This window comes from Salmo trutta, chromosome 14 (assembly GCF_901001165.1).
Source record: "Salmo trutta chromosome 14, fSalTru1.1, whole genome shotgun sequence".
Taxonomy (NCBI): Eukaryota; Metazoa; Chordata; class Actinopteri; order Salmoniformes; family Salmonidae; genus Salmo; species Salmo trutta.
The window spans coordinates 37373785-37399909 of record NC_042970.1 but is presented as its reverse complement, the minus strand read 5'-3'; the positions used below and the strand labels follow the sequence as shown (position 1 = coordinate 37399909).

The window sequence follows — 26125 nt, the reverse complement described above, 5'->3', positions numbered from 1 at the left end:
TCTTATTTTTTTTCTTTCCCCATATACACACAAGTAATGTTATTTTTATGTAAAATATATTTTGGATAGGGAACATACGATTAATCCTAAATTACACGCTTTATATTTCCTAAATATTGGTGCATTACAGTAATGATAAACACGTTTCGATGATTAGAATGCATGTTTCGGTAACGCGTGTTGAATAGTTTTCCATTGAAAAACTGTACTGAGCACTACTAGAGATTTAGTACCCAATACATCATCACTTGTCATTGGTTAATCCCAAATGACTTGCATAATATTAAATGACCGATCTTAATGCAGTTGACTAAAACACCCCCACAACATGATGCTGCCACACACGTGCTTCGGTTGGGATGGTGTTCTTCGGCTTGCAAGCCTCCCCCTTTTTCCTCCAAACATAACGATGGTCATTATGGCCAAACAGTTCTATTTTTGTTCCATCAGACCAGAGGACATTTCTCCAAAAAGTACGATCTTTGTCCCCATGTGAATTTGCAAACTGTAGTCTGGCTTTTTTATGGCGGTTTTGGAGCAGTGGCTTCTTCTTTGCTGAGCGGCCTTTGAAGGTTATGTCGATATAGGACTCGTTTTATTGTGGATATAGATACTTTTGTACCGGTTTCCTCCAGCATCTTCACAAGGTCCTTGGCTGTTATCCTGGGATTGATTTGCACTTTTCACACCAAAGTGTTCATCTCTAGGAGACAGAATGCGTCTCCTTCCTGAGCGGTATGACGGCTGCGTGGTCCCATAGTGTTTATACTTGCGTACTGTTGTTTGTACAGATGAAGGTAGTACCTTCAGGCGTTTGGAAATTGCTCCCAAGGATGAACCAGACTTGTGGAGGTCTACATTTTTTTTTCTGAGGTTTTGGCTGATTTCTTTTGATTTTCCCATGATGTCAAGCAAAGAGGCACTGAGTTTGAAGGTGAGCTTTGAAATACATCCACAGGTACACCTCCAATTGACTCAAATTATGTCAATTAGCCTATCAGAAGCTTCTAAAGCCATGACATAATTTTCTTGAATTTTCCAAGCTGTTTAAAGGCATAGTCGACTTAGTGTATGTAAACTTCTGGCCCACTGGAATTGTGATACAGTGAATTATAAGTGAGTGAAATAATCTGTCTGTAAACAATTGTTGGAAAAATTACTTGTGTCATGCACAAAGTAGATGTCCTAACCAACTTGCCAAAACTATAGTTTGTTAACAAGAATTTTGTGGAGTGGTCAAAAAATAAATTCCCATGGAAAGTTTCCACCTCTGAATATGACACAAAATGTGCAGCCCTAGTCAAGTGCCAGTTTCTTCACAATCACCCAGCACTTGTTGGGACTATTCAAGGAGAGTTGGGTTGAAGCGTTAGGTTGCGATTAGGACAAAGTGAATTGCTTTCCTGGAAGACTGGCTTGGTTTGTGAGGATGACCACACAATCTATTGGTTTTCTACCCAAAGTTGCAATGAAAATGTTGTGATCTATTTAAACACAAGAGACCAGCAAAATGGATTTAAGAGTGTGGTGGTATAGCAGGAACAGTGTCATCTAGTGATCAGAATTTGGTACTTTCCCACTACTTTATGGTAAATAACGCAAACGTCGATGACCTAATTTCTCGGAACATGCGAAAAATAAAATATAAAATCACCAGATTCACAGGGAATACATTACATGGTACTGTATGTAGAAGCAATACTCCAAGCCACAGCTTCTTACTACTAAAATCAAGAACTGATACTGTGTAGGCCTACAGGTTTTTAGTGTGGGATTGGCGTGAGGGGTCTGAGTGGCTTTTGCCCCCCCCCCCCCTCGATTTGGTCCAAATCGGATATATTTATTTAATATTATCTGAATCCTCTAAATTTAAAATGGGCAATTTGGCTGCAATGAATTAGCTTAATTTCTCAAGGTTCAAATTCTATTTTGGCAAAATCTTTCATGAGTGTTAATTGTGTCTATCTGAGATGCTTTTTGAGGTGGAACGACCCAAGGGTCTTCTGATATCTCTTGTATGGGCATTTGTAAAGCTGTACTGTGTAAATGAGGTCAGGAGGTTTTTGACTTCACATTGAGGGAAGTACTGAATAAGATGTATTCTAACCACGGTGACCATATTGAGGTCAATTCAAGGCTTTTGTTATGTTCTCACTATTAGGTTAATATGAGTGAAGTGGTCATGTGCATTTCTTGCAGAGTCATTTTTGCTGTTGCAGAACTAGTTACTCAGCATCAATATCAGTTGTCTCCTGTCATGGCTTATTGATAGGTTTATGAGTGCTTATTTCCCATTGTTATGAAAAAATGTGGAGGTTATTTTTGTTTAGTTTAGCCTAACTCCTCAAATCCTCAATTTTCTATAGCGTGCCTGCTCTTCTCAGACAAAGCAGCATTAAGTGGAGAAATGGTGGAAGGAAATGGAACTCTAACCGTTCACAAACATTGATCCTTCTGTGATTTAGTGGCTGACTAGAGTGAATGATACCCACAATGACCAGAGTTGAATTGGTCAGGATTTTAAGACTAGATAGTTTAAAACTCTAAATAAGAGTGATACTGGTCTCTGCAGTGTTTGTATTATATTTTTCTTAATATTTTGTTTTAATTTCAGTTGTCTGTTTCCAGACAGATCTCCAGTCCCTGCGTTTACAGAGCTCCCACTCCCCTCGGCCCCCTTTTAACTCCACCCCACCCTGATGAAGACAGCGCTGGAAGCAGACCTGGAAGGTAACTTATGATAACAGAAGCACAACACACTCCACCACACTCACTCCTATGCCGTACTGTGGTCAGCTCAGCACACATGGTGCCCTATGCCTGCCTACACAATACATTGTAGAACTATTTTATTAAAACTCATTTATTGTTAACATTTTGGTCCAAGACCTTTTTCAAGACAATGTGAGATTCACACATTGTTCTAGAATGTAGAAATGTTTTTACCAAAACGTCCTGCACGACAACGAGAAGCTTGGTAGTGGGAGTGATAACTCTCTTCTAAAGTGTACACAATAGATTAACTTACAGTGCCTTCAGAAAGTGTTCACCCCACTTTACTTTTCCACATTTTGTTGTTACAGCCTGAATTTAAAATTGATTACATTTTGATTTGTTTTGTCACTGGCCTACACACAATACCCCATAATGTCAAAGTCGAAAAGCTCAAATGTCTTTGAGTCAAGTATTCAACCCTATTTGTTATGGCAAGCCTAAATAAGTTCAGGAGTAGACATTTGCTAAACAAGTCACATATTAAGTTGCATGGACTCTGTGTTCAATAATAGTGTTTCACATGATTTTTGAATGACTATGTCATCTCTACTCTACACATACGTTTACCTGTAAGGTCCCTCAGCTGAGCAGTGAATTTCAAACACAGATTCAACCACAAACAAACACCAGGGAAGATTTCCAATGCCTTGCAAAGAAGGGCACCTATTGGTAGATGGGTAAAAAAAGAGGCAGACATTGAATATCCCTTTGAGCATGGTGACGTTACTAATTACACTTTGGATGGTGTATCATTACACCCAGTCACTACAAAGATACAGGCGTCCTTCCTAACACAGTTGCCAGACTACAGTTTGCAACTGTACATGGGGACAAAGATCATACTTTTTGGAGAAATGTCCTCTGGTCTGATGGAACAAAAATAGAACTGTTTGGCCATAATGACCATCGTTATGTTTGGAGGAAAAAGGGGGGTGCTTGCAAGCCGAAGAACACCATCCCAACCGTGAAGCACGGGGGTGGCAGCATCATGTTGTGGGGGTGCTTTGCTGCAGGAGGGACTGGTGCACTTCACAAAATAGATGGCATCATGAGGCAGGAAAAGTATGTGGATATATTGAAGCAACATCTCAAGACAATGACCCCAAGCATACTTCCAAAGTTGTGGCAAAATGTATTTTAAGGACAACAAAGTAAAGGTATTGCAGGGGCCATCACAAAGCCCTGACCTCAATCCTATAGAAAATTTGTCGGCAGAAATGAAAAAGTGTGTGCGAGCGAGGAGGCCTACAAACCTGACTTAGTTACATGGGCCAGAATTCACCTAACTTGTTGTGGGAAGCTTGTGGAAGGCTACCCGAAACGTTTGGCCCAAGTTAAACAATTTAAAGGCAATGCTACCAAATACTAATTGGTAGCAAATACTAATTGAGAACTTCTGATCCACTGGGAATGTGATGAAATAAATAAAAGCTGAAATAAATCATTCTCTCTACTATTATTCTGACATTTCACATTCTTAAAATGAAGTGGTGATCCTAACTGACCTAAAAGAGGGATTTTTTTTTACTCTGATTAAATGTCAGGAATTGTGAAAAACTGAGTTTAAATGTATTGGCTAAGGTGTATGTAAGCTTCCCTCTTCAACTGTAAATAACTCTAAATTAAGCATATAAGACTACCTGTTTCTTTGTTAACCGCTCAACACAGAATAGCTGCATGTGTGCCTTCCCTCAAATCGTTTGGAGAAAATATATTTCTATTTCATTCAGCTATGTTTAATTGTATTCAGAATACTATAAAATAATGCCACAGAATTCTAAGACAATCTTGTCTGCTAAATGACCTAGTGTAGCCCACAGCCATGTGGCATAGCCAGATCAGGCCCTAATGTAAGGACAACTCAGAGTATGCTATTATGTTCTTCTGAAATATACTACATTTTCTTCATATCATGTTTCTTTAGACCTCTAAAATAAATAATGGATTTATTGTGATGGTGTAGGCTATATTACATGGATTTATTATACTTTTAAATATGTAGATGTTCCAAAAGTCTGCATCAGTGGCTCGTAGGCTATGCGTGGAAGCCAGGAGATGCTAAATATGTTTATGTTAATTAATGCTAAATTACCGTGAGACTGGCAGTTATTTGCTTGACAATCACCTGCTCACAGAATGTCATGACCCCTTTTCAAATCAAATCCAATTTTATTTGTCAGATGCGTCGTAACAACAGTTGTGGACTAGCAGGGAAATGCGTACTTACGGGCCCGTCTCAATGCAGAGAGGAAGAAAAGATAAATAATGGTAAAGTAAGATACGTAATAAATAATACACAATTAGTAACGATAACTTTGCTATATACAGTGCCTTTGGAAAGTATTCAGATCCCTTGACTTTTTCCACATTTTGTTAGCTTACAGCCTTATTCTAAAATGGATTAAATTGTTTTTTCCCCTCCGCAATCTACATACAATACCCCATCATGACAAATTGAAAACAGGCTTTTAGAATGTTTTTGCTAATTTATTAAAAATAAAAAATACTTATTTACATAAGTATTCAGACCCTTTGCTATAAGACTCGAAATTGAGTTCAGGTGCATCATGTTTCTATTGATCATCCTTGAGATGTTTCTACAACTTGATTGGAGTATTTTTTATTTTATTTTTATTTAACTAGGCAAGTCCGTTAAGGACAAATTCTTATTTACAATGACGGCCTAGCAAAAGGCCTCCTGCAGGGATGGGGGCTGGGATTAAAAATAAATGAAATAAAAATATAGGACAAAACACACATCACAGGAGAGACAACACTACATAAAGAGAGACCTAAGACGACAACATGTCATGTGTTGCTGCCATGCTAACACAGCATGGTAGCAACACAACATGACAACAACATGGTAACAACATGGTTGCAACATGGCAGCAGCACAACATGGTAGCAGTACAAAACAGAGTACAAACATTGTTGGGCACTGACAACAGCACAAAGGGCAAGAAGGTAGAGGAGACAATGCATCACGCAAAGCAGCCACAACTGTCAGTATGAGTGTCCATGATTGAGTCTTTGACTGAAGAGATTGAGATAAAACTGTCCAGTTTGAGTGTTTGTTGCAGCTCGTTCCAGTCGCTAGCTGCAGCGAACTGAAAAGACGAGCGACCCAGGTGTGTGCTTTGGGGACCTTTAACAGAATGTGACTGGCAGAACAGGTGTTGTATGTGGAGGATGAGGGCTGCAGTAGATATCTTAGATAGGGAGGAGCGAGGCCTAAGAAGGTTTTATAAATAAGCAACAACCAGTGGGTCTTGCGACAGGTATACAGCGATGACCAGTTTATAGAAGAGTATAGAGCGCAGTGATGTGTCCTATAAGGAGCATTGGTAGCAAATCTGATGACCGAATGGTAAAGAACATCTAGCTGCTAGAGAGCACCCTTACCTGCCGATCTATAAATTACGTCTCCATAATCTAGCATGGGTTGGATGGTCATCTGAATCGGGGTGTGTTTGGCAGCTGAGGTGAAAGAGGAGCGATTACGATAGAGGAAATCAAGTCTAGATGTAACTTTAGCCTGCAGCTTTGATATGTGCTGAGAGAAGGACAGTGTACCGTCTAGCCACACTCCCAAGTACTTGTATGAGGTGACTACCTCAAGCTCTAAACCCTCAGAGGTAGTAATCACACCTGTGGAGTACACCTGTGTGTGGTAAATTTAATTGATTGGACATGATTTGGAAAGGCACACACCTGTCTATATAAGGTCCCACAGTTGACAGTGCATGTCAGAGCAAAAACCAAGCAATGAGGTCGAAGGAATTGTCCTTAGAGCTCTGAGACAGGATCATGTCTGGGGAAGGGTACCAACAATTTATGCAGCTTTGAAGGTCCCCAAGAACACAGTGGCCTACATCATTCTTAAATGGAAGAAGTTTGGAACCACCAAGACTCTTCCTAGAGTTGGCCGCCTGGCCAAACTGAGCAGTCGGGTGAGAAGGACCTTGGTCAGGGCGGTGACCAAGAACCCTATGGTCACTCTGACAGAGCTCCAGAGTTCCTCTGTGGAGATGGGAAACATTCCAGAAGTTCAACCATCTCTAAAGCACTCCACCAAGCAGGCCTTTATGGTAGAGTGGCCAGACGGCAGCAACTCCTCAGTAAAAGGCATGACAGCCCGCTCGGAGTTGAACCAAGATTGAACTCTGGCCTGAATGCCAAGAGTCACATCTGGAGGAAACATGGCTACGGTGAAGCATTGTAGTGGCAGTATCATAATGTGGGGATGTTTTTCAGCGGCAGGGACTGGGAGGCTAGTCAGGATCGAGGGAAAAATTAACGAAGCAAAGTCGAGAGAGATCCTTGACAAAAACCTGCATCACAGCACTCCGGACCTCCAGACTGGGCATCAAGGTTCACCTTCCAACAGGACAACGACTCTAAGCACACAGCCAAGACAATGCAGGAGTGGTTTTGGGACAAGTCTCTGAATGTCCTTGAGTGGCCCGGACTTGAACCTGATCAAACATCTCTGGAGAGACCTGAAATTAGCTGTGCAGCAACGGTCCCCAACCAACTTGACAGAGCTTGAGAGGATCTGCAGAATGGAATGGGGAAAAACTCCCCAAATACAGGTGTGCCAAGACTCGAGGCTGTAATCGGTGCCAATGGTGCTTCAACAAAGTACTGAGTAAAGGGTCTGAATACTTATGTAAATGTGATATTTCATTATTTAAAAAAAAAACGAATTTACAAACATTTCTAAACCTGTTTTTACTATGTCATTATGGGGTATTGTCTATAAATTGTGCATATAGGCTATGACTTCGAATTAAATGGGCTCCCGAGTAGCGCAGCGGTCTAAGGTTCTGCATCTCCGTGCTAGAGGCGTCACTACCGACCCTGGTTCGATTCCAGGCTGTATCACAACCGGCCGTGATTGGGAGTCCCATAGGGTAGCGCACAATTTGCCCAGCGCCGTCCGGGTTAGGGTTTGGCCGGTGTAGGCCGTCAATGTAAATAAGAATTTGATCTTAAATGACTTGCCTAGTTAAATAAAGGTAAAATAATAAAACAATGAAACTAAAAATGTGTTGTTAGGCTTAGTCTACAGTGCCTTTTGAATTCACTTTTAGAAACACGAGTTTGGCCAGAGTCTGTAGCTTCAGGCTCATGCGATGTTGCCTGGAGAGCTGGCCAGCCGCTGAGAATACTGTGGTGGTTAATTTCTGTATTACCAAATCAGGAGAAACAAACTTCACACACCAGTCAGAGTTATACTTAAACTACATCTTTAATAATAAGAGCTTTGCAATAGCATTGACTTTCAACGATTCCCTATTTCTAATGAACCGTTGAGTGACAACACAGAAGTACAAAGATCTTTTATAGCCAAGATGCACCCCTCTCAACCTACATGACGAACAACAGATACATAGAATGGTCACAAGGTTAAGATTTGTATTAAATATATCTATAATACATAGCAGACAGCATCTGCTATGTCAACAGTTTTCATTGGAAAACTGGAACCGTCTCTTCCTGGTACGGTATAGAACAGAAACATTAGCTCATCCAATGGCATAACTCAATTGTCAACTCTAGATACTCCCATCTCAAGTAAAACCCCTTCTTGACCCCACTCCTGGACAAGCTCACTGAGGGGAGTGAGTCTCTAGGTCATACACTATCCCAGGATAAGTGCAACATCAGAGAGGACATACAATGGTTCCATACACTGCCATACACCTCCCCCCAATGCCAAAGGAGGGAGTGACTTGCGCACAGACATTGTGGAGACAAGTAATTGGTTCCCCATTAATCACGCCATCCCTTCACGCGGATTAAGGATAGGTAAAGACAAATTCACATATGAAGACAATGTTCCATCCTGTCCTCTTCTGCATAGCACCAGAGACATGTAAAAGACAAGCCTGACCTCTCCCCTCTCTGGGCCCCAAGTGACTGAGCCCCAGCTGAGGGAAGAAGTGCAACTGCCAACACCAGAGTCCAAAGGGATACATTCTAATAACAAGTATATCACATAAGCATATTATGCAGATAAGACATCTTAATTATCTATGTTACCCAACTAATTCTGATTCATCCGCCACAATACCCTTTCTCCACGCTTGCAGAGCCAATAGGGATGCTTAACACCCTTCGTGCCACTCTTGCCAGACTGGCCAGGGATGCAGAGTTAAAACCCCAAAAATCTGTAAGATAAGCCTAAAGGTTTTTAGGCATAATAGCAATATCAAAACAGAAAGCTCCTTGAAAGAGGTCATATGTCAGGCCTATTGGGCCAAAATCAATGATGGCGTTGTGTGTGTGTGTGTATCGATAATAGAACGAAAATGAACTTAATTTTTAAGAGATCAGATTTTTCATTTATAAATAGTTTGCTACAATGACTCACTTAGCTAGCTACCAACCCCGTTCCTTTCTGTTAGCATGTGCATGTAGTACACTATCAAGCTTTCGGGATACGTGTCTTTTCAGATTCCAAAATGATTCTTTGGTTGTGGACACTACATCACCGCTCTTACTCTCGTTCCTCCTCATATTTGTAAGTACCTTTGTGTTTAATCAGTTTCTTTATGAAAATGTATAGCGAATTCCATGACAGTAGCTAAAGCAATGGGCTTATAGCAGCACCCAAGTAGCCTACAAATGCATGCTGGGCCAGGCGTGCCCTGAACTCGCGAAGTAAGCGGTACTGGAGCAAAATTGTTGCGGGAGAGAAGGCAGATGCTCTAGCCTTTGGGGAAACTCGCTCTGCGCTCCAGTCAAATTAGGCGCTCTCCGCTCCTCCCTCCACTCATGTTCTCTGTCCTGGCATCACACTGCCAGGTCTTTGACCTCCCTATAGGCTGTCTCAACGTCGTCGGTGATCAGGCCTACCAATTAATTTTTATTCTTATCACGTGTCGTGAACAGTTGTTTGATCAGTCTGTTAATATTCAAACTTTTACGGAAATGCGTGTATAGCATTGAAGTACTATTCTTTGTTTACGGAGCGGTCTTCTGGTCAGGCTCCGTAGACGGGCCCATCGCGCACCGCTCCCGAGCATACTACTCGCCAATGTCCAGTCTCTTGACAACAATGTAGACGAAATCCGAGCAAGGGTTGCCTTCCAGAGAGACATCAGAGACTAACGTTCTTTGTTTCACGGAAACATGGCTCACTCGAGACACGCTATCGGAGTCGGTACAGCCACCTAGTTTCTTCATGCATCGTGCCGACAGAAACAAGCATCTCTCTGGTAAGAAGAAGGGTGGGGGTGTATGCCTTATGATTAACGAGACGTGGTGTGATCATGGCAACATACAGGAACTCAAGTCCTTTTGTTCACCTGACTTAGAATTCCTCACAATCAAATGCCGACTGCATTATCTACCAAGAGAATTCTCTTCTATCATAGGCACAGTCGTGTATATTCCCCCCCAAGCAGACACATCGACGGCCCTGAACGAACTTCATTTGACTCTATGTAAACTGGAAACCACATATCCTGAGGCTGCATTTATTGTAGCTGGAGATTTTAACAAGGCTAATCTGAAAACAATGCTCCCTAAATTTTATCAGCATATCGATTGCGTGACCCGGGCTGGCAAACCCTGGATCATTGTTATTCTAACTTCCGCGATGCATATAAGGCCCTCCCCCGCCCTCCTTTCGGAAAAGCTGACCACGACTCCATTTTGTTGCTCCCGGCCTATAGACAGAAACTAAAAAAGGAAGCACCCGTGCTCAGGTCTGTTCAATGCTGGTCCGACCAATCGGATTCCACGCTTCAAGGTTGCTTCGATCACGTGGACTGGGATATGTTCCGCGTAGCGTTGAACAACAACATTGATGAATATGCTGATTCGGTGAGCGAGTTTATTAGCAAGTGCATCGGTGATGTTGTACCCACAGTGTGTATTAAAACATTCCCCAACCAAAAACCGTGGATTAATGGCAGCATTTGCGCAAAACTGAAAGCACGAACCACTGCTTTTAATCAGGGCAAGGTGACCGGAAACATGACTGAATATAAACAGTGTAGCTATTCCCTCCGCAAGGCAATCAAACAAGCTAAGCATCAGTATAGAGACAAAGTAGAGTCGCAATTCAACGGCTTAGACACGAGAGATATGTGGCAGGGTCTACAGTCAATCACGGACTACAAAAGAAAAACCAGCCGCGTTGCGGACCACAATGTCTTGCTCCCAGACAAACTAAACAACTTCTTTGCTCACTTTGAGGACAATACAGTGCCACCGACACGGCCCGCTACCAAAACCTGCGGGCTCTCCTTCACTGCAGCCAACGTGAGTAAAACATTTAAACGTGTTAACCCTCGCAAGGCTGCAGGCACAGATGGCATTCTGAGGCGCGTCCTCAGAGCATCCGCAGACCAGCTGGCTGGTGTGTTTACGGACATGTTCAATCAATCCTAATCCCAGTCTGCTGTTCCCACATGCTTCAAGAGGGCCACCATTGTTCCTGTTCTCAAGAAAGCTAAGGTAACTGAGCTAAATGACTACCGCCCTGTAGCACTCACTTCCGTCATCATGAAGTGCTTTGAGAGACTAGTCAAGGACCATATCACCTCCACCCTACCTGACATCCTAGACCCACTCCAATTTGCTTACCGCCCCAATAGGTCCACAGACGACGCAATTGCAATCACACTGCCCTAACCCATCTGGACAAGAGGAATACCTATGTAAGAATGCTGTTCATCGACTACAGCTCAGCATTTAACACCATTGTACCCTCCAAACTCGTCATTAAGCTCGAGACCCTTGCCTGTGCAACTGAGTTCTGGACTTTCTGACGGGCCGCCCCCAGGTGGTGAAGGGTAGGTAACAACATCTCCACCCCGTTGATCCTTAACACTGGGGCCCCACAAGGGTGCATTCTCAGCCCTCTCCTGTGCTCCCTGTTCACCCATGACTGCGTGGCCATGCACGCCTCCAACTCAATCATAAAGTTTGCAGACGACACTACAGTGGTAGGCTTGATTACCAACAACGACGAGACGGCCTACAGGGAGGAGGTGAGGACCCTCGGAGTGTGGTGTCAGGAAAATAACCTCACACTGAATGTCAACAAAGCAAAAGAGATGATCGTGGACTTCAGGAAACAGTAGAGGGAGCAGCCCCCTATCCACATCGACGGGACAGTAGTGGAGAGGGTGGAGAGTTTTAAGTTCCTCGGCGTACACATCACGGACAAACTGAAATGGTCCACCCACACAGACAGCGTGGTGAAGAAGGCGCAGCAGCGTAAGGCTCACTACCGTAAGGCTCTCCAGAGGGTGGTGCGGTCTGCACAACGCATCACCGGGGGCAAACTACCTGCCCTCCAGGACACCTACACCACCCGATGTCACAGGAAGGCCAAAAAGATCATCAAGGACAACAACCACCCGAGCCACTGCCTGTTCACCCCGCTATCATCCAGAAGGCGAGGTCAGTACAGGTGCATCAAAGCGGGGACCGAGAGACTGAAAAACAGCTTCTATCTCAAGGCCATCAGACTGTTAAACAGCCATCACTAACATTGAGTGGCTGCTGCTAACATACTGACTCAACTCTAGCCACTTTAATAATGGAAAAAGTGATGTAATAAATGTATCACTAGCCACTTTAAACAATGCCACTTTATATAATGTTTACATACACTACATTACTCATATGTATATACTGTACTCTATACCATCTACTGCATCTTGCTTATGCCGTTCGGCCATCACTCATTCATATATTTTTATGTACATATTCTTATTCATTCCTTTACACTTGTATGTATAAGGTAGTTGTTGTGAAATTGTTAGGTTAGATTACTTGTTGGATATTGCTGCATGGTCGGAGCTAGAAGCACAAGCTTTTCGCTACACTCGCATTAACATCTGCTAACCATGTGTATGTGACAAATAAGATTTGATGTATAATTAGGCCTAGATATAGCCTAAAAATGTCTTAAGAGAAAAAGGTGTCCTCAGTCGCCTTGCATTAACCTATTGTTGACATCTACTTTAGTTTTTAACCTGAAGTGTTTAAAATTGTGTCAAAACAAGTTTGTGGGCCCTTCCTGAAGACTCAGCTGGTTTCAGAATATTGATTGACACACTTTTTACACATGACTTTGATGTACCGGGCTATATGTGGCACTTTCTTGTTGAAAATGGCAAATGCTGCCTTCTAGGCATTTATGACTTTAATGACAGAAGTGATTGTGGAGAATGAAAGTAGAGCTTTCAATCTGTTGACTGTGGCAAGGTTGCCAGTGAATATCTGCTTTTATCTGGTGTTGTATAGAACAGATGGCTTGTCATGGGAATAGTGTGGGTAGAATAGAATCTCTCTTCATATTGTTTAGGGTCATATACTCACAATTGTTGTTTTCATGTCAACAGAATAAAGTATAGGCAACATGCTGCTGTTGTGGAAATTGTTGAGGGACATTTTTGTCTTTCCCCCCTCTCCTTTCTTCAGAGGAGTCTTTACAGGAGAATGGGGTTATCCAGACCACCCAGGACCAGCACAGCTCCATCTCTCCGCCAGCCTCAACAGTGTCTGGGGCCCCGGACGACGAGCCCTTCTCTACATACTTTGAGGAGAAGGTGCCAATCCCAGAGGATGTCACCCAGGTACTGAAGCCATTATATGGCGTATGACCTCACAGGGATTATTAACACAGAGCCTATGACCCCCAGGATCTATGACATCACAAGGAGTACTCTGGTGCTTTCAAGACAACTCAGAACCTCAGAGTTAAATATGTGCATATGTTTTTTTTGCGTAGAGCTATCAATTGGTTGATTCTGATACTTTCCAAGTAGGAAACTCAAACATTCGACTTGGAAATATAAAGATGAGCTCCATTTCCAAGTCGAAAGTTTCTGAGTTGTTTTGAACGCGGCATTAACTCAGAGCCCATGGCATCAAAGGGCTTTCATGACCGCATAAGGACTATAACTTCAAAGTTATTGAGTCATAGAGCCTATGGAATCACAAGAGTTATTATAACCTCACCAGGTATGACATCACAATGATTATTGAGTCATAGAGCCTATGACATCTCAGGGATTATTGTTATCTATGTCTGACATCATAGAGATTATTATTACCTCAGTCAGTGACATCACAGGGCCTATGACCTCAGAGCCTATTACATGAAGTTTATGACCTGTATAAAGTTAAATACATGAAGTTGCTTTGACTATAGAATAGTTTAGAATTTATGAATCATCCTAACATCAATGACAGATAATACTTCATGCTAAGATTTATTTTCAGGCGTTAATTGTGCTATTCGTGATTATCTCGTTCAGATGTTCAGTTTCCGTAAACTCTGGGCCTTTACGGGACCTGGTTTCTTGATGAGCATCGCCTATCTGGACCCAGGGAACATCGAGTCTGATCTACAGTCTGGAGCCAAAGCTGGCTTTAAGGTGAACACAGACACAACATCAGCCATGGGTGACCTTCACTCTCTAGCGGCAGGGGTACTATGCTCAAAAACTATGGCAAAAATGATTTCATCTGCAAAGTTCTATCTCTGTTTGACAGTGAAGTTGTACTTTATTCCATTCAATTCTATAATCAGCATACCTTATTCCCTCTGGTCGTTTTGCTCTTGGTTATTTCTTTCATTGACTCATTTAATCCCATGCTTCATCACCATTCTCCCTCTTTCAGCTCCTGTGGGTATTGTTAGGGGCCACCATCATCGGCCTCCTCTTGCAGAGGTTGGCTGCACGCCTGGGGGTTGTCACAGGGATGCACCTAGCAGAGGTCTGCAACCGCCAGTACCCTACTGTGAGTATCCCTCCCTCGCCTTACACACACACACACACACACACACACACTCCAGTTCTTCATACACACTCTGGTATAACACCATATAAAAGGGTTTGGTTTTGTTTAATGTAATTGAATGTGGTTGCTGTGTGTGTTATATTCAGTCTGGTTATTCACACCTCCATCCCCTCCTCACTCCCAGGTTCCTCGTATTATCCTGTGGCTGATGGTGGAGCTGGCCATCATTGGCTCAGACATGCAGGAGGTCATTGGCTGTGCCATTGCCTTCAACCTCCTCTCTGTTGGCAGGTAGCTACAGTACCACCAGCCAGTGCCCAACTAGACTACAGTTTACTACACTAAGAATCAAATCAAATTTTATTTGTCACATGCTTCGTAAATACATGTAGACTAACAGTGAAATGCTTACTTACGGGACCTTCCCAACAATGCAGAGAGACAAACATATATAAATAGTAGAACAAATAGAAAAAAGTGACACAAGGAGTTTGCTATATACACAAGGTACCAGTACTGGATCGATATGCAGGGGTACGAGGTAATTGAGGTAGATATGTATAGGTAGGGATAAAGTGACTAGGCAACAGGATAGATAATAAACATTAGCAGCCGCATATGTGATGAGTCAAAAGAGATTAGTGCAAAAAGGGTCAATGCCGATATTCTGGGTAGCTATTAGTTAACGTTTGAACTATTTAGCAGTCTTCTAGCTTGGGGGTAGAAGCTGTTCAGGGTCCTGTTGGTTTCAGACCAGGTGCGTCGGTACAACTTGCCATGCAGTAGCAGAGAGAACAGTCTGACTTGGGTGGCAGAAGTATTAGACCATTTTTAGGGCCTTCCTCTGACACCGCTTGGTCTAGAGGTCCTGGATGGCAGGGAGCTCGGCCCAAGTGATATACTGGGCCGTACGCACTACCCTCTGTAGCGTCTGGCGGTCGGATGCCAAACAGTTGACATACCAAGCCGTGATGCAGCCAGTCAAGATACTCTCAATGGTGCAGCTGTCGAACCTTTTGAGGATTTCAGGGCCCATGCCAAATCCTTTCAGCCTCCTGAGGGGGAAGAAGGGTTGTTGTGCCCTCTACGCTAGTTGTAAATGAGAACTTGTTCTCAAGTAGCCTACCTGGTTAAATAAAGGTGGGGGAAAAAAAAAAAAAAAAAAAAATAATATATATATATATATATATATATTGTGTTGATGTTTGTGGGCCATGATAGTTCCTTAGTGATGTGGACACCAAGGAACTTGAAGCTCCCGACCTGTTCCACAACAGCCCAGTGGATGGGGGTGTGCTCGGCCCTCCATTTCCTGTAGTCCACAATCAGCGCCTCTGTCTTGCTGACATTGAGGGAGACGTTTTTGTCCTGGCACCACACTGCCAGGTCTCTGACCTCCCTGTAGGCTGTTTCATCGTCGTCGGTGATCAGGCCTACCACCGCTGTCATCGGCAAACTTAATGCTGGTGTTTCAGTCGTGCGCCATGCAGTCATCGGTGAACAGGGAGTACGAAGGGGACTAAGCACTAACCCCTACGGGGCCCCTGTGTTGAGGGTCAGCGTGGCAGATGTGTTGTTGCCTACCCTCACTACCTGGGGGCGGCTCATCAAGAAGTCCAGGATCCAGTTGCAGAGGGAGGTGTTTGATCCCAGGGTCCTTAGCTTAGTGATGAGCTTGGAGGGCACAATGGTGTTGAATACTGAGTTGTAGTCAATGAACAGCATTCTCACATAGGTATTCCTTTTATCCAGGTGTGAAAGGGCAGTGTGGAGTGCAATAGAGATTGTGTTATCTGTTGGGGTGGTATGTGAATTGGAGTGGGTCCAGGGTGTCTGGGATGATGATGTTGATGTGAGTCATGATCAGCCTTTCAAAGCATTTCAGAGATGTGAGTGCTACGGGGCAATAGCCATTTAGACAGGTTACCTTGGTGTTCTTGGGCACAGGGACTATGGTGGTCTGCTTGAAACATGTAGGAATTAGACTGGGTCAGGGAGGTTGAAAATGTCAGTGAAGACACCAGCTGGTCAGTGCATGCTCTGAGAGAGCGTGATCACACAGTCGTCCGGAACAGATGGTGCTCTCATGCATAGTTGAGTGTTGCTAGCTTCGAAGCGCGCATAGTTGGTATTTAGTTCGTCTGGTAGGCTCGCGTCACTGGACAGCTCGCGGCTGGGTTTCCCTTTGTCAGTGCATTCGGAAAGTATTCAGACCCCTTGACTTTTTCCACAATTTGTTATGTTACAGCCTTATTCTGAAATGGATTAAATAAAATGTCCTCATCAATCTACACACAATACCCCATAATGACAAAGCCAAAACAGGTTTTTAGATATTTTTGCACATTTATAAAAAACAGAAATACCTTACTTACATAAGCATTCAGACCCTTTGCTATGAGAATCAAAATTGTGCTCGGGTGCATCCTGTTTCCATTGATCATCCTTGAAATGTTTCTACAATTTGATTGGAGTCCGCCTGTGGAAAATTCAATTGATTGAACATGATTTGGAAAGGCACACATCTGTCTATATAAGACAGGATTGTGTCGAGGCACAGATCTGGGGAAGGGTACCAAAAAATGTCTGCAGCATTGAAGGTACCCAAGAACACAGTTGCCTCCATCATTCTTACATGGAAGAGGTTTGGAACCACCAAGACTCTTCATAGAGCTGGCCGCCCGGCCAAACTGAGCAATCGGAGGAGAAGGGCCTTGGTCAGGGAGGTGACCAAGAACCCGATGGTCACTCTGACAGAGCTCCAGAGTTTCTCTGTGGAGATGGGTGAACCTTCCAGAAGAACAACCATCTCTGTAGCACCACCAATCAGACCTTTATGGTAGAGTGGCCAGACGGAAGCCACTCCCCAGTAAAAGGCACATGACAGCCCACTTGGAGTTTGCCAAAAGGGAGCTAAAGGACTCTCATACCATGATGAACAAGATTCTCTGTTCTGATGAAACCAAGATTGAACTCTTTGGCCTGAATGTCAAGCATCACGTCTGGAGGAAACCTGGCACCATCCCTATGGTTAAGCGTGGTGGTGGCAGCAGCATCATGGTTTGGGGATGTTTTTCAGCGGCAGGGAGACTAGTCAGGATCTTGGGAAAGATGAACGGAGCAAAGTAAACAGAGATCTTTGATGAAAACCTTCTCCAGAGCGTTCAGGACCTCAGACTGGGGTGAAGGTTCACCTTCCAACAGGTCAACAACCCTAACCACACAGCCAGGACAATGCAGGAGTGGCTTCAGAAGAAGTCTCTGAATGTCCTTGAGTGGCCCAGCCAAAGCCCGGACTTGAACCCGATCGAACATCTCTGGAGAGATCTGAAAATAGTTGTGCAGCTATGCTCACCATCCAACCTGACAGAGCTTGAGAGGATCTGCAGAGACGAATGGGAGAAACTCCCCAAATACAGGTGTGCCAAGCTTGTAGCATCATACCCAAGAAGACTCGAGGCTGTAATCGCTGCCAAAGGTTATTCAACAAAGTACTGAGTGAAGGGTCTGAATACTTATGTAAATGTTAGATTTCAGTTTTAGATTTTTAATGCATTTGCAAAAAATTCTAAAAAACAGTTTTTGCTTTGTCATTATGGGGTATTGTGTGTAGATTGATGAGGGGGAAAAAATTATTTAATCCATTTTAGAATAAGGCTGAAACGTAACAAAAAATGTGGAAAAAGTCAAACGGTCTGAATGCACTGTATAATGACCTTTGTTCAAAAGTAGTGCACAATATAGGGAATAGGGTGCCTCTGGTCAAAAGTGGAGATGCAGACATGCAGTGACTTTTGGGATGTAGACATAGGCATAAAACTGCCGCTCTGGAGGTCAATGTATTGGGCTCAAACTAACATTTGTTGTTTGCCATCTACCAGGATTCCACTTTGGGGAGGTGTCCTTATCACAATCATTGACACCTTTGTGTTCCTCTTTCTAGATAAATATGGTGAGTGTTTCTTTGACGCATACCAAGATGTGTATGTGATTTAATGGTCCTTGGGTAGAGGTGTGTATCAATTTCTGTATGGGTGTGTTTCAATGTGATTTTCAACTTTTGTTTTTTAGGCCTGAGAAAACTTGAAGCCTTCTTTGGGTTTCTCATCACAATCATGGCTGTAAGCTTTGGGTATGAGGTAAGAACAAGTTTTTCCCTGTATTGATCATTAACACTTTCCAACTTCTCCCATAGACCTGGCAGCTGGTTTGATAATATATAGCGCAGCTTTGATATAATTTGTTGGGTTTTGTTTCTACGTATGTGCCTGTAGTATGTGGTGGTGCGTCCGGACCAGGGGGAGCTGCTGAAGGGGATGTTTCTGCCGTACTGTGAGGGCTGTGGTCCTGCCCAGATGGAGCAGGCTGTGGGCATCGTAGGAGCCGTCATCATGCCCCACAACATCTACCTGCACTCAGCTCTCGTCAAGGTAGGTCTCTTGCATTATGACATGGTACAGGGGAGTCAAAGACCTGCTTTGACATAGTATGGACCCTCAGTTCCTTGAGGAGTTCCACCATTGAGAGCATCTTGACTGGCTGCATCACCGCTTGGTATTGCAACTGTGGCATCCGACCGCAAGGCGCTACAGAGGGTGCGTACGGCCCATAGGGTAAGACTTTCACTGACATCGTACAGGGGAGCTAAATGCCTTTACTGTGAGAGTACAGTTTAGTCAAATAAGTAATTGGGACATAGTACAAGGAATCAGACCTTCACTATGACTTAAGACCAAACAAGGGCCAACCGAAATTTGACTTCCGCTTTTAACCCAACCTCTCCAAAAGACACACATGCATGCACATAGGCTTACATAAGGGTCTTTCTATGGGGCCAATGACTGACATTGGGATCAACATTTGAAATGCTTTGAAACGTAAATAAAAAAGATTTTCATGCAGTTCCACATGTTTACTTAGAGGAATGAATATATGCAAATTGACCCATAACTCCACCTATACAATAACATAGGCCTAGGACTATACATCCTTTAAGCAGGGTTCATACAGACATTGATAGGTCAAATTCAAGGACTTTTTCAAATACTTAATTGTAATTTTCAAGGACATCAATGTTATATAATTGTACGTATAGGGCCTAATACAGACCCCCCCCCCCCCCCAAAAAAAGCATGCAAAAAGTGTCAGAAAAAGTAGGCCATTATCACTTTAAGAATAATGCATTTTGTAGGCCTTGCCAATGCATTGATATTCAAATTATTATTGCATTCCTTAAATATGTGAGAGTAATGTGGACATTGCCTGACGAAATAGATTGGATGCATGCATTTTTTTCCCCTGTATACTATAGCAGACGCAGGCACACATACAAAGCCATGAATAGCGGTAGCATTAATCTCACAATCGCTATTTTTATAATGAGAAAGTGACCAATAAGCCCACTGAACAAAAATATATAAATGCAACATGTAAACTTTTGGTCCCATGTTTCATGAACTGAAATAAAAGATCCCAGAAATGTTCCATATGCACATCCCTTTTAGTGAGCATTTCTACTTTGCCAAAATAATCCATGCACCTTACAGGTGTGACATATCAAGAATCTGATTTAAACAGCATGATCATTGCACATGTGCACCTTGTGCTGCGGACAATAAAAGGCCACTTTAAAATGTGCAGATGTCTCAGGTTTTGAGGGAGCTTGTAATTGGCATGCTGACTGCAGGAATGTCCACCAGAGCTGTTGCCAGATCATTTAATGTTAATTTCTCTACCATAAGCCGCCTCCAACGTCATTTTAGAGAATTTGGCAGTACGCCCAACAGGCCTCACACCCGCAGACCATGTGCATGGCCACTGTGAACAGAATGCCCCAAGGTGGTGGTGGGTTTATGTTATGGGCAGGCATAAGCTATGGACAACAAACATAATTGCATTTAATTGATGGCAATTTGAATGCACAGAAATAACGTGATGAGATCCTGAGGCTATTTGTGGGGACCTTTGTTTTAAGGTATCCGTGACCAACCGATGCTTATTTCTATTCCCAGTCATGTGAAATCCATAGATTAGGGCCTGATGAATTTATTTCCTCATATGAAATGTAACTCAGTAAAGCCTTTGAAATTGTTGTATGTTACATTTATATATTTGTTCAGTATAATTTGTCATTATATTCAGAATAAATCATAGGAACAGGGTTTGGTTTTGCGCAATATTCTATCCCAGTGGATCCCAAACTGTGCGGCGGTTAAAGGAACTCTGTCCACGGAAATGAACATTTTGCCATTTACATCTGAGGTTAAAGGAACTCAGTCCGGCTTTAAACTTCCTCTTGAAAGTTGTAGTAGAATGCACAAGGTATAATTTTGAAATTGGATAGTGCATCATCAGTTCCTCTTATCATGTCAGTCATTGCAGACCTTGGAGAGCTATTTATAACTTGTCAGAAATGTCCAGATCAACCAGCCCATGTCAGCTAAGTTTTTTTTTAGACCATATATATTGGTGCAATTTTTTTGTCACTTTTAGTCACACATTAGACATGGCAACATGTATTGATTTGCAAATAAAATTGATTTAAAATTGCAGAATTTATTTTTTTACACCCCATGACAAAATGTGTAGAATTGCATGAAATGAGCTTCAACCTGAGAAATTATCTCCACCAACAAGAGGGGTGTGAGAAGTTTGTCATGAACTGTGCTTTTACCCATATAAATAGGAGTGACTCGTGCTCAACGGGGGTGCGAGATGTTCCCCAATGCTGGAAGGGGGGCCACGAGTGATAAAGTTTGGGAACCCCTGGTCTATCCTACTGTTAGGTTCTAATTATCCAAGTAAGAACTCAACGGATACTATTAAAGCTTAAACCAAATGTATTCTTCCCAAAGGATCGAACAGCTGAATCGACAAAGACATGGTACGATAGTGGTGGTATATGTACCCCACTTTGGGTGGAGTCTCCTCTTTTTCGCTAAACATTGCATCTTTATTACTAGGTAGGAAACAAAGTGATACGGGAAATAAATGGTTCCTCTTCCCTTAACCTGACCTCGACCCCCTCATCCACGGCTCTTTCCCCTTATCAGTACTGCCACATGTGACCGTTTTCCCTGCACTCAGCCCCTCCCATCCACCATAACCCTTCCTCCTACAGACAACTCATGGTGTAAACCCTCAGCTATTGCACCCCTCATGTCTCTATTAGAACTAATGATTAATAATAGTTCAAGCTCAGAAATCCAAACCATCACTACACAATTGCACACAGCAGACTGAAAACATGGACTCATTACCTTGACGCGTTCTCTGTTAAATCTAACGAGATGCTTCTGTAAATCAAGCAGACAACAACAGATCAACATCAATTTGCAAGGGATATTTCGAGCCAACGTAGAACCAGGCACAACTGTCTTCACTTGCGTAACGAATGAGACTCCAAAATATTCTGGACCAGTGGTTCCCAAACTTTTTATAGTCCCGTACCCCTTCAAACATTCAACCTCCAGCTGCGTACCCCCTCTAGCACCAGGGTCAGCGCACTCTCAAATGTTGTTTTTTGCCATCATTGTAAGCCTGCCACACACACACCTTACATTAATTAAACATAAGAATGAGTGTGAGTTTGTCACAACCCGGCTCGTGGGAAGTGACAAAGAGCTCTTATAGGACCAGGGCACAAATAATAATATAATAATAATCAATTTTCCTCTTTATTTAGCCATCTTACATATTAAACCTTATTTGTTCATCAAAAATTGTGAATAACTCACTACGGGTTAATGAGAAGCGTGTGCTTGAAAGGATGCACATAACTCTGCAAGGTTGAATTGGAGACAGTCTTAAATTATTTTCCACACAGTCTGTGCCTGTATTTAGTTTTCATGCTAGTGAGGGCTGAGAATCCACTCTCACATAGGTATGTGGTTGCAAAGGGCATCAGTGTCTTAACAGCGTGATTTGCCAAGGCAGGATACTGACAGTGGCTTCTGATTAAATTACAACTTCAAAGAACCGCTTGTTGCAATTTCGATGAGGCTCTCTTGTTCAGATATCGGTAAGTGGACTGGAGGCAGGGCATGAAAGGGATAACGAATCCAGTTGTTTGTATTGTTCGTTTCGGGAAAGTACCTGCGTAATTGCGCACCCAGCTCACTCAGGTGCTTCGCTATATCACATTTGACATTGTCTGTCTGTAAGCTTGTTCATTTGCACACAAAAAAAAAAAATCAATGAGGAAAATACCTGTGTTCTTGTTAATGCAGACAGAGAAGAGCTCTAACTTCTTAATCTTAGGCTCAATTTTGTCCCGCACATTGAATATAGTTGCGGAGAGTCCATGTAATCCTATATTCAGATCATTCAGGTGAGAAAAAACATCACGCAGATAGGCCAGTCGTGTGAGAAACTCGTCATCATGCAAGCGATCAGACAAGTGAAAATGATGGTCAGTAAAGAAAAAACTTTTTAAGCTTGTCTCTCAATTTAAAAAAAACGTGTCAATACTTTGCCCCTTGATAACCAGCGCACTTCTGTATGTTGTAAAAGCGTTACATGGTCACTGTCCATATCATTGCATAGTGCAGAAAATACACAAGAATTCAGGGGCCTTGCTTTAACAAAGTTAACCATTTTCACTGTAGTGTCCAAAACGTATTTCTAGCTGTCAGGCATTCCTTTGGCAGCAAGAGCCTCTCAGTGGATGCTGTAGTGTACCCAAGTGGCGTCGGGAGCAACTGCTTGCATGTGCGTTACCACTCCACTATGTCTCCCTGTCATGGCTTTTGCTCCATCAGTACAGATACCAACACATCTTGACCACCAAAGTCCATTTGATGTCACAAAGCTATCCAGGACTTTAAAAAGATCCTCTCCTGTTGTCCTGGTTTGCAGAAGAAGATGTCTTCCTTAACTGACCCCCCCCCCATAAACGTAACGGACATATACCAGGAGCTGTGCCTGGCCCGCCACAACTGTTGACTTATCCAGCTTTAACGCATAGGGTTCACTGGCTTGTATGCTAAGCAGTAATTGTTTCAAGACATCTCCTGCTATGTCACTGATGTGTCGTGAAACAGTGTTGTTTGATGAGGGCATTGTCTGTATAGTTTTTACCCCCAGCATTGTCCCAGCCATATCCGCGGCAGCAGGAAGAATTAAGTCCTCCACAATAGAATGGGTCTTTCCTGTCCTAGCCACTCGGTAGATCACCATATAAGACGCTTCTAGCCCCTTCTTATTAATGGTATCTGTCTTACTACTTGAAAGTTGTCTTAATTCTCGCTCAAAAAACTTCCGTGGCTTATTTTTCAAATTGGCATGTTTTGTTTCTAAATGTCTGCGCAAGAGTGAAGGTTTCATTGAGTTGTGAGATAGTACTTTTGCACATAGGAAAGGCACTACTCCCAATATGAGTGACCCCCAAATCAATGTAGTTCTCATCATATTTGCGCCTCTCCGATGGTCCAACGTCCCTGTCTGTTGTTCGGTGCTTTCCCGGGTAAGGGGGCAGTAGCTCTTTGGCTGCATCAGATTCACAATTGTCAGTGTCCATGCTAGCTGGGCTAACAACACATGTAGAATTACTGATGCTAGCATTGGATGTGCTCATGGAAGCAGAACAACTTGTGTCGTCGACAGGTGCAGGTGTAGTACTGCTGGCCGTAGCAGTACTACCAGTAGAGCTGGTATGTGTCTCTGGACGCGGGCGTTTTTTAAATTTTTTTTTTTTACCATTTATCTGTTTTCAAGCAAACGGAATGAGCACCAGCTGCGTTTGGAATTCCTACGAGAGAGTAACGGTTTAATGTGATTGGATGTTAATTATTGGACTAAGCTACCTGTATTTGACATTGTGTTGTTATTTCGCTGAACACTAGATGGTTTAATTTTATTTTTGGCAGTGAAACGAGGCTACTCAGGTGAGGAAAAAACCTCACCCAAATGTATAGACCCGTTGGAAAATATAAATGGACTGTTTGAAAATGTGAATCACATTTTTATTTGGCGTACCCCGACAACTGGGGGTACCCCCGTTTGGGAATACCTGTTCTGGACATTCCTCGCAAACACTTTTTATCCCAACACTTGGGCTGTTGTTGCATCACATGTGCCATCACAACAGCTGTTTGTTACTTGATTGTCATTTGGAAAATTCCTTCTTGGATCAGATGTGAAAATATCATGGCTTAACTAATCAGCTGGACACCGAATGCAGAGTTATTGAAGAACCACGTTAACGACAGCATCGATTTGGGTTTTAAGTATCAAAGTAAGGTGACTCTTTTCGTTAGAAGCATTTGATTTTGCAATCGCATACATTATTTGGAATTTGTGTGCCCATGAAGACTGGGATTTGATATCAGCAAACCTCCAGTTTGCCAGCTCACTTCTTGCCTCCGGTTGCTGGCACTCCTCTCTAAGCTCTAGGCTACCTGCTGCCCCAGAGCCATCATAGACCTTCACTATGACATATACAATATTAGTGAATACATTTTGAGAATAATTGGAATGGAATCATTGCCCAATTTTTGGGGCAAACAACCTAAAAGTCCAATGTCACAGCAATTGTGATTTTATATTTTAATTAATTTGAATGATATTTTATCGTCTAGTCTCGGTCAATAGATCGTGGGAACAAGAAGGAGGTGAAGGAGGCCAACAAATACTACTTCATCGAGTCGACTATCGCTCTCTTCATCTCCTTCCTCATCAACGTCTTCGTTGTAGCAGTGTTTGCCGAGGCCTTCTACGAGAAAACCAACATTGAAGTGGTGGGTATAACGACTAACCAAACCCAGCATGTCATCTTATGTCTCAGAATGTAACACTCCTTTACAGATGTTTTATTTAAGCAATAAGGCCAGAGGAGGAGTGGTATATGGCCCATATACCACGGTTAAGGACTGTTCTTATGCACGACGCAACACGGAGTGGCTGGACACAGCCCTTAGTCGTGGTATATTGGCCATATTTTACAGACCTCCGATGTGCCTTATTACTATTATAAACTGGTTACCAACATAATTAGAAGAGTAAAAATAACTTTTGTCATACTCGTGGTATACGGTCTGATATACCACGGCTATAAGCCAATCAGCATTCAGGGCTCAAACCACCCAGTTTATAAATAGTAATATAGCATGGCCAGTATGGCACCTCTAAATCAGTGACGCCCTTTGTTTGTGATGTGCTGCTGCTCTTCTCTGTGTGTCACAGAATGCAATGTGCAATGCATCAGGCAGTCCACACACAGACCTCTTCCCCCTGGACAACAGCAGGCTACAGGTGGACATCTACAAGGGAGTACGTCTTTAATGGATTAACAACAGTCTACATAACCTCCTGTGATAGGATATGTCAATAATTTTGTCATGAAATGGCATTTATTTAGGTCTTGATAAGATGCATAACCATAGAGGGGACTGTTTCTTTCTTTCTTTCTCTCTCTGTCTGTCTCTCTGACTGTACAGGGGGTGGTGCTGGGTTGTTTCTTTGGCCCTGTGGCCCTCTACATCTGGGCCATCGGGATCCTTGCTGCCGGACAGAGCTCCACCATGACTGGCACTTACTCTGGCCAGTTTGTCATGGAGGTGAGAACGTGCTGATATAC

General features: G+C 42.9%; 1 protein-coding gene across 4 annotated transcripts in view; it reads left to right on the top strand.

Moving 5' to 3' along the window:
* LOC115207976 (natural resistance-associated macrophage protein 2) overlaps positions 1–26125 on the top strand; it is a 43210-nt gene that overhangs the window by 9752 nt on the left and 7333 nt on the right. The window contains exons 2-13 of one of the 4 annotated variants that reach the window (XM_029775641.1): positions 2629–2730; positions 9238–9304; positions 13225–13379; positions 14064–14183; positions 14431–14550; positions 14735–14841; positions 18432–18502; positions 18622–18689; positions 18825–18980; positions 25128–25286; positions 25732–25818; positions 25986–26105. In XM_029775641.1, the coding sequence (XP_029631501.1) occupies positions 14064–14183; positions 14431–14550; positions 14735–14841; positions 18432–18502; positions 18622–18689; positions 18825–18980; positions 25128–25286; positions 25732–25818; positions 25986–26105 (1008 nt within the window). In that variant the 5' untranslated portion in view covers positions 2629–2730; positions 9238–9304; positions 13225–13379. Of the gene's footprint in view, positions 1–2614; positions 2731–9237; positions 9305–13224; positions 13380–14063; positions 14184–14430; positions 14551–14734; positions 14842–18431; positions 18503–18621; positions 18690–18824; positions 18981–25127; positions 25287–25731; positions 25819–25985; positions 26106–26125 lie in introns of those variants that run through there. The other 3 variants (XM_029775642.1, XM_029775639.1, XM_029775640.1) reach the window with 3 other exon arrangements.